General features: G+C 43.9%; 1 protein-coding gene across 1 annotated transcript in view; it reads left to right on the top strand.

Annotated features, from left to right (window-relative positions):
• Nucleotides 1-8,990, top strand: part of INPP5A (inositol polyphosphate-5-phosphatase, 40kDa) — a 206,103-nt gene that overhangs the window by 8,317 nt on the left and 188,796 nt on the right. Inside the window, exon 3 of the mRNA XM_009326002.1 lies at nucleotides 8,360-8,460. Within this exon, the coding sequence (XP_009324277.1) occupies nucleotides 8,360-8,460 (101 nt within the window). The remainder of the gene's footprint in view (nucleotides 1-8,359; nucleotides 8,461-8,990) is intronic.

The raw sequence follows: 8,990 nt of genomic DNA, 5'->3' as shown, positions 1-8,990 counted from the left end.
CTGGATGATTTGATGAACTAGATGTTATGCAAATGCTAGAGTATTCACAGAATATGCAAATCAGATTATTGTCCCACTCGTGTAATGTGCCCAGCACCCAGGCTCACAGGTGTGAGCTTAATGTCAGTTCGCAGGAAAAAAAAATAGGGGAACGAGAAGCTTCAAGAGCATCCAAGAACCTGTTTGCAAGGGAGGGCTGTAGGGGCACACACAAAGGACTTCTGTTGATTGATTTATTTACGGGGGTGGGGGGGGTGCGTGTGTTCTTTTCACCCCCTCCTTCCTCATCTATTTTACCACAGTTTGGGGTGGGAGGAGTTTAGGAGCTGGAGCTATTGGAAATCTTCGCTAATTTTAGTAACTATCTTTTTTGTAGCATTCATGGCAAATGGCCATTTTAGATGAAAGTGTAGAGGCAGAGGGTTGTTTTTTTTTCCAAATGTAGTTGTCCATGTTGCTTTATGTGTTTGAGAGTATTTAGAGCCTTTATTTCTAGTAATACAGAAGTTAAAAGTTTACCTAAAAGCTGAAGGTCATCTTGGTATTGCAGCATGGAAACTTTGTGTATTATCCTTTTCAAAGAAAGAAGAGAAGAACAAAAAACAACCAACCTACAAAAAACCCCAGCCACTCAGAAAGTTTGTTCTTTAATTATGTTAGTGGACTTAATCCTGTTTGTTTAACTAGAAATGGTGATTAACCAAAATGCTGTGTTACAGACCCCAGCAACCCTTGTGAGTTTAGGTTCTTGGGCCTTTTTCAGATGGGTGCTTTTTCCTCAGATAGGGTTGTTTGGGGTTTTTTGTTTGTTTGAATCCATAGCCTGAAAACGGGACAGAAATGCCTGCCTGCGCACGATGTACGCATGCACGTGCTGTAGCACACTTCTCGAAGCTGAAGCCTCACTGCAGATGGTTTGGGTGAGCAACCCCCGCTCCGGCGGGAAGGCTCGAGCATGGCTGGGCTGCCCGGGGGGACGTGCCTGCGCTGGGTGCCAGGCGGCCGGCAGCCAGCCCGGCCCTGACATCACGGAAACTTGCGGCATCCTGCGCCTGCCGCGAGCAGAAAACGGGTCTCTGGCATTTGCCGCCTCCATCTGCTCCTTACAGCAACAAGCTGTGACTCGGCACGCCGCCTCCCGCAGACGGCAATGAGGATGATAGGTCCCCACCCATCCCCACGGAGGAGAGCCCTTCTCTTGTGGTGGTGGGCAAGCGGCTGGGGGGGGGGGGGGGGGGGGGGGGGGGGGGGGGGGGTGTGCTCCCCGCAGCCTGCTCCCTGCTGCCTGTGCTGCAGCCTGTGCTGCAGCTGTGGAGATGCTGTGGGTGCCGCGTCCTCGGGGAACAGAGGCACGGCGAGTAGCTGTTCAGGGAAGATTATTCAGAGCTTTCACGCTTTGCAGCGTACACTCCAAGTAAATCCCTCTGCCTTACTAGTTTATGTGTTGGTTCCTTTTTCTATAGTGTGCATTAATGCATAAACATAACCTGTATTTGGAAACATGTTTTTCCCTTACTCAGCCCTTCTTACTGTTTTCTGTCACATACACTTTGTTTAAAAAAGGAAAAAAAAAAAATCTACCTGCTTAAGGTGAAAACTTCCATGTATGTGCCTCATCTAAGTTTTGGAGGAAACCTCCAGAATAAAATGTTTCCTCATTCTGTAAATGAGACTTAGAAAAATACCCATTTCTGATTTGAAAAAATAAGTGTACGTACATGCTGGTAGTAACAGTTTCTTTACAAAACTGTACTACCTGCAGATTTCGGAGCAGGGAGTCAGCGGTTCTGGTTTTGGCACATTTGAAGGGCTGTGTTTTTTGCCCGTCCTTCGAAGGCGGATGAGGTGGAGAGGCAGGCGCGGGAGCACCGCAGACAGGCAAACTGAGGAGCTCCCCCTGGGAGACACCAGCCAGGCCGGGGAAGGAGGGGCACTGGCATGGGATGCAAACCCTAAACAGTGATGGGGACTATAAACAGGGGTGAGGATGCCGGGCAGCTGGAGCATGGGTATCTCAGAGCTGGGGGGCGCCCCGGCGGGGCCTGGGGCGGCCCCCTGCCGTGGGTGCAGGTCTGGGAGCACCTCGGGGGTGTCGCCCCCACCCTGAGCTGCAGGGCGAGGAGCTGTCCGCAGCTGTCCTTTCTCCAGTAACTCAAGTGACAGGGAAATAGGGGAAGGGTGTAAAGGTGCTTACCCAACTGATGATAGTGGTCCTACATTACTTTGTAAGGGTTTAAGAAAAAGTCCTGAAGGAATTACTTAGAATGACCCTGCAGTATCATTAACAGTAAAGAGCTCAAAATGCCAGTCATGGAGTTACCTCTGCTGTGCATACCTGATAAGTAATTGCAAGCCAGTCTCTTCCTATCCTTAGTTTACTGCATACCATTAAATTACATTAAAATTTAAGTAGCAATTGCTAGACAATGATTTTTCTTGGCTGTGGTCACACTGTGGTATGGTAATGTACCAGGTGTGATGTTCAGCTGTGGATACTCAAATGTGTGTTGAGGTCGTACGGTGGTAACCCCTTCACACAAGCTTTTCTTTAAATAATGACTTTTATGCCCCCGAAGCACAGCTCTGACTTGCAGACGCAGGGGGGAGCTCTTCTCCCCTCTGTAGATCAGATGCCAGCAGTTGCTTTGCTTACAACATGAAGACCATTAGAGTAATGGTTCCCTTGGAAAGCACCCAGTGCAACCTGCCCAGCGCTGTCCTGCTGTGGGGGTGAGGGCAGACCCACACTGGCGCAGCAGCGCTAAATCCCCTTCCCCTTCTCTTGCTCTCTCCCTGTGGTCCTCTGCCTCGTGCGCTTCACTGCTCTCAGCTTCTCAAAAAGCGAGGCAAAGGGTTCTCTGCCAAACCTCTTACTACAACTTCTTTGAACAACTTGGATCCAGTCTATCAGGTTGTTCATGTAGACAGACTATAGATAACATAACTAAATTTTTCTGGATGGTGGGACTGAATTCAAGTGCTATAGGCAACCTTATTTTCAGTGTTTCTTAGCTGTAGAATAACACTTTCAGGTTTCAACAATGTTCCTCTGTCGCAGCTAATGTGTAATGTCTGTTTCATGTCAATAGAAGATGACGCTGTCTCAGTGACAGGGAATTTCAGAATGCCTTAACCACAAAAACCCCACTATGACTATCATCAGAGTCTCTTGAATCACTTAATAAGAGCTAGAAGTGGGATTTGTCAGTTAATATCAAATATAGAAATACAAGGAGCAGACTTCTCTGCACTACTGCTGCTTGGCTATGCACTTGTAAGAATTTTATTATTTTTTTGTTTTCTTTTTTTTCTTCTTCAGACTTACAGAAATTGCAAACACTTTGAATGCTTTAGGACTACAAATGCTAAATTGATTTCTACATATTTCACATTTCACAAGGAAACTAAAGCTCCCATTTTGATATTTTGACTATATTATTAATTATTTTTTTTTTTAAAGTGATCCTGGATATGGGAGATCAAGGCTCAAGTTCCTCTTCTGCCTAGCTTGGATCAAAGTCTAAAAATGATGCCCTCACTCTTGTGCATGCGTTACTCTCTCCGAGAGACTCGTCTTGCCGTTTGCAGAGCTGGCCAGCTGTGTGGCGCGGGGCTGTGTCCTCTCCCAGCTCCTGTCGCAGCTCCAGGAGACCTGTAGCTGCTCTGCCCTGTGGCACGCTGGGCTCAGGGCATCGTGACTGCAGGGGTACTCTCCTTCACCCTGTCCCCTTACCTGTCCCCTGTCCAAATAGACAAGGACCTATAGGAATGGAAAGAGGTTAACTTTATATTTTTTCACCAGTTTTATATTTGTAGTTAACTATGTTGGAGCAGCTTGTTCAATTACCCATATCGCAAAAAACAACTTCTAATCGTGGCTTCCTTTACCTATTTTTGTGTATCCAGAAATTGAGAATAATGCCCAACTTTGTACAAACATTGTGCTACTGTAGATGCAAATTCAGTGTTTATGTGATCTTGTATATGGTCTTTAACCTCTGGCAACTGTGAGTTTTCAACTCTGAGGTATTCATTATTCATTATTATGTACTGTTTGTTCTTTCATAACAGTAGAAAACTAGTAAAAGGTAATGAAGCAGAGCCAATTTGCTCTTAGTTGGAGGGTATTTATTATATGAGAGGATGTAACTAATATTCAGGTATGGTTTTGTGCTTTAACCTGCAAGGAATGCCATGAAGGCTTCTCACTGCTATTAAGCCAGTGCTGTTTCCTCATTAAAAAATGGCATATAACTTTTTTTTTGTTTTTTAAAATACCTGCTGTGATTTCAAGCTGTCAAAGATTTGAATGTGAACAAAAAACCCCTGTGTCCTGCATCTCAGTTCAGAGTCTGGAAATGTTTTCTGTTGCAGCTGCTGTAGCACAGTAAAGTTGTTCTCCAGTGTTTTCTCAAGGCAGGACTCCGCGTTCAAGGCTCCCTGTTACTCATCGTTCATAAATGTGAGGTAGCTTATACCTAGATCCTATTTGAAACCATTTATTTTACTTTTGTCTTACCAGTTTATTAGTTTTATTAGCTCTGTAAGAAGAGATCTTAATGAAGCAAACTGTTGTAGCAGTTAAAATTAATAATGTGATGTGCCAGCACATTTTTGCTGTGTTCGCAATAAGTGGTTAGTGGATGTGTTGCTTTGAAACAGTAAGAGTTGGATATGTTTGCTTTACAAGATTAAATAGTTACAACTGTTTTCTAATTATGGTAATTTCATAGAGCTATCTGAGTAGATAAGATCAGGACTTGGAAGCCAAAACTGATTTGGAGCAATAAAGCACATGGAGAGTTGGGACTGCATGTTATTTAGGGACCATAAATGAGCTCTGTTACGAAGTTCGACTTCACAGGCTGTGTTTGGTTAATATTTATCTCCGAGATAGTGAAGAAAATGAACCAACCAGTTAAACTTCATAAAGATGCTTGATTATTAGTTCATTGCTAATGAACTCTGTGATTGCAGGCTGCAGGTGGTCCCTTAAGGCAGTGCTGCCCTTGCGCTTTTGAATGTCGCACCTTCTATTCCACACACATAAATGGTTGGTGTTCTGCAGGACAGTGTGTTTCTTACAGTGATCATAAATTAGGCACATCACACTGCAAGAAGATTAGCATAGTGGAGATGTCGGTCTCCGCAGACAGCAAGTACTTGGGAGTGGTGTGAGCTGACACAAGACCACCGTGGTCCCAGCTTGCGCAGCTTGAGGCTCACAACGCTGCTGTGAAGCGCAGCTCCCTTCCGTGCCTGTGCATGAAGCTAGCTGGTTCAACAACACGTTATCCTTAGGAAGAAAGGGGCATCTGTATGGGGACATTTGTTTCTGTTCTGCCATGTCGCCCCTGTGCCGTGACCACGTGGGCAGAGCCTCCCCTGCACCATGGGCAGGATGGCATGCACCGCAGCCCGTGCTGCGTGCCCCTGTCGGTCGGAGCACTCAGGTACCCGTCCCACTGCCCGCGGTTCATTACGAGTTGAATGCCTTTAAACATGGAGAAGTTAGTCTTGGGCTTTGGTTTCCACAGCTTAGTGTGGCTCTTAAGTTTCTGTTTAACAGTTCTCACTGAAAATTAGACATTTAGAGTTTTTGGAAGTTGAAACCTCTCTACTGAATGTTGGTAGTTGTAGCCAAAACCCACTTTTTGTATGTTCAAAACCACTTTAGATATGTGTCCTGTTTGGTGCCATGTTTGGTGTTGGACAAATACTTAAGAAAAACTTTCTCAGCAAAGCTTCCTCTTAATTGTTTGTAGATCTATAAAATCAGCTAGTATTAATGTAAGCTTTTATAGTTATAGCAAAGGAAAAGTATTTGCATGTCCCAGTTGGGTACAGTTTCTTGGGTTCCAGGTATTTTTTTAGCCATCTTTTCTGTAGTCTGCTTTTTTTCAGTTGCACTTTCCATTGGGTCCTGCTGTAGCTCATCCTCAGTCCTTACTGATAATGGCCTGTTTTTAATGCAAGATCGCTACATATCATAGTTAGGCAGAAATTGGCGTTAATGAGCTAACTGAAGCGCACAAAGATCCACAAGCATGTATGTGGGAGGGCGTATTTACTTTTTTCCTTTATATAGTAACACTTGCCAGTAGCTTACCTCAAAATGCTTCACCAAGCAGGTCGGTGTCAAGATTTGTTTCGATGATGGGGAAGCTGAGGTACAGAAGAGGAAGTGACTTGTCTGAAATCACTTGGAAACCAGCGGCTGTTACCTCCTTTTTGCGAGTCTAACCTAGCTTAGATTAGAAATGCTGTAATTTACTAAATTTACTGCGTGATCTGTAAATAGTAGTATGCTGTATTCCCATCGGCTTTGGCATTCATGAACTGCTGCCAGGCTTCCCCATGCCCCAGATGGTGCTGGGCTCACTGGCTGTTTGACCGCCCCTCCCCAGCCTCTGGACCTGGGCTCCCTCCTGCCAGGCGCACTCCGATGAACGGTGACTGCCTCGCGGCCCCGTAGGCCTGCTCCAGGCTCTGATGGAGAGCGGTGTCCAAGGGGCATCCCTGAGAAGTGATGTGCCGCCAGCCGGTGGTAAGACCTCGCTGTCGACTTGCCCTCTCGCGCCCAATGGGCACGTGGGGCACGGGCTCTGATGAGTCCTTCGAGGAGAGATAGGCAGTGCTGCCTGCCGGTACTCATGGGTCGGGATGGACTTGCTGCCAGTCCCTTCCGCTATACTTCCCTGAGAGCTGACCACTTATGTTGTTGTCATGAAAAGGTGGCAGTTAAAAGCAGGGACGCATTACTGTTTGCCTTTCGCTCAATGGAAAGCTGCTGCATTTCAAATTTTGCTAATCTTTAATTCATTGCCTTTGAGCTTGATTTTCTAATGAGATTATTTGCGTGGTTAGGAATGAGGAATTTTGTACCCTGTCATCAGATCAGATGACAATTTCTCTCTACTGTGGTTTGAAAGAAACACTTTTTTAGAGACCTTTTTACTATAAAGTTAGTCACTATTGATTTACATAATTAAAAGCATGACTGCAAAGGCTTATTGTGTCTATCCCTTTTCAGAGTTTCAGGTACAGTTTCAGCAGCAAAAACATGAGTACAAAAGGAGAGCTATCCCTGTTACTTCATTGCGGTGTGTTGAAGTTAGGCATGATTACTGTAAAGACTTCTATCTCCTGCACATCTGTCTGCCACCCATCCCCAGTACAAGAATGGGAGAGAATGCTGTGGCCCCCGCATGGTAGAGAGCCCCGAACCTGCCAGCGCCAAAGCCTGCAGAGAGAGGAGTTAATTTATTATTCTGGTCAAAGCAGCTTGTGGAAACCAGGCCGTTCTTCCTCTGAATGGTGGCTGCACGGACAACGTGGCCTTTGTGCTGGCTGGGACCACTGAGTGCCACCGAGTCAAAAATAACAGTGAATCATATTTCAGATCTTTAATGTGTTATTTACCCTGTATGCTTGCACCAGCACATACTTGATTATTTCAGACTGTTACCCTTTTAAAAAATTGAAATAGTTCTGTAGCTTGTGTCCATTAATTCACAAGTTAGTAAGACATGAAATACAAGTTGTAGAGACTCAATATCAACACGGAGACATTTGTAGATGTGTTGTTTGCAATGCTGAATATAGTTAAGGCAGAGAAAACTTAGGACAAAATCAGATTGAATGTGTGTGTAATGCAGCAGCAAATTTTATAAATACTGTATATTTGATTTTGTGCATGACCAAAAAAGCATACATTTTAGGTTTTTTAGTATGATAATTGCATCCTAGTGCTGACTATTTAGTATTTCAGATATTTGCATTATACAAGACTAACACTTGAAATAGTGTGATGGATTTACGCTCCTCCTGTATTTGATACGTGTGTGTGTGTATATATGCGCCATAGTGTGTGTGTGTTAGTTAAATACTCTTGTAAATAAGATACTCCATAAATAAAAATATGAAATGTGACAGCTAATCAGCATTCTGTCATGAGCTAATTCGAGATATTTTGTAAAAGTGGGAAAAAACCACTTAAATTAATTCAGGTGGTTGAACTCTTCCACCTCCCAGACGAGGAGATGTTTTGATCATCTTAATGGTGTTAGGTCCTCTTTGAGGTGAGTTGGAAGAGGTTAAATGAGGCTTTAGAAGAGGCTTTAAATGCCTAGGAACTAATTCATAGGTTAAAAAAGAAAATATTAGCTAAAAATATTTGAGATAATTATTGTGTATTATGAGTCTTTCACGTGCATAACAAGTGATGCTCTCCTCATTGCTTATTACTGTTCTGCCAGTTACTTCTCAGATAACAGCTGATAGTCCTTCCTTTCGGAAATAGCACATCTGGATTTGTGTCATACAACTTTGTTAATATTTGTCTATCTGTTTGTTTCAGGTTGTACATGCACACAAGCCCCACTTCATGGCTTTACACTGTCAAGAATTTGGAGGAAAAAACTATGAAGCTTCCATGTCTCACGTGGACAAGTTTGTTAAGTAAGTAACTGGGAAGTTATAATGTGGTATATAATTCTAAGCAGAAGTCATTAGATGTGTAAAGTACATAAGCTTTGAAATATTTTTCGACTTCAGCATGTCATGTGACCTTGCAGAAGGAAGTGACTAGGCAAATGTTTATGCTTTGTGTTATTTAAGAAATCGGGAAAAGTAATAAAAGTCTCCTCTGGCCATGTCCTGGCAAGATAATCCTGCAAGATACGGAGTATGTGTCTCCCTTATGTATCATCTCTGAGATGAAGCTTATTATGCCTGGTAATCAAACAATTTTGTATTTGGAAAGCACCTTCAGGCTCTGAACTTGGACGGCGTATGGCTATGCTTCTGGGCAGTAGTTGTGGTAGATACGTCCCAGTGCCTTCCGATAGTGGTGATGTTTTTAGTAGCTGGTGACACCGAGAAACTGCTGGGAGTTGGACAGAAGGTGGTACGGTTGAAGTGTAAGCGAAGCACAACTGACTTACAAAAACTTACACTGTAAGTCAGGGTGAAACGTTAAGAGTTTTAAC

Source organism: Pygoscelis adeliae, unplaced genomic scaffold (genome assembly GCF_000699105.1).
Source record: "Pygoscelis adeliae isolate BGI_AS28 unplaced genomic scaffold, ASM69910v1 Scaffold4, whole genome shotgun sequence".
NCBI classification, from domain to species: domain Eukaryota; kingdom Metazoa; phylum Chordata; class Aves; order Sphenisciformes; family Spheniscidae; genus Pygoscelis; species Pygoscelis adeliae.
Note: the sequence above shows the minus strand (reverse complement) of the source record. Positions and strands in the feature narration are given on the sequence as shown.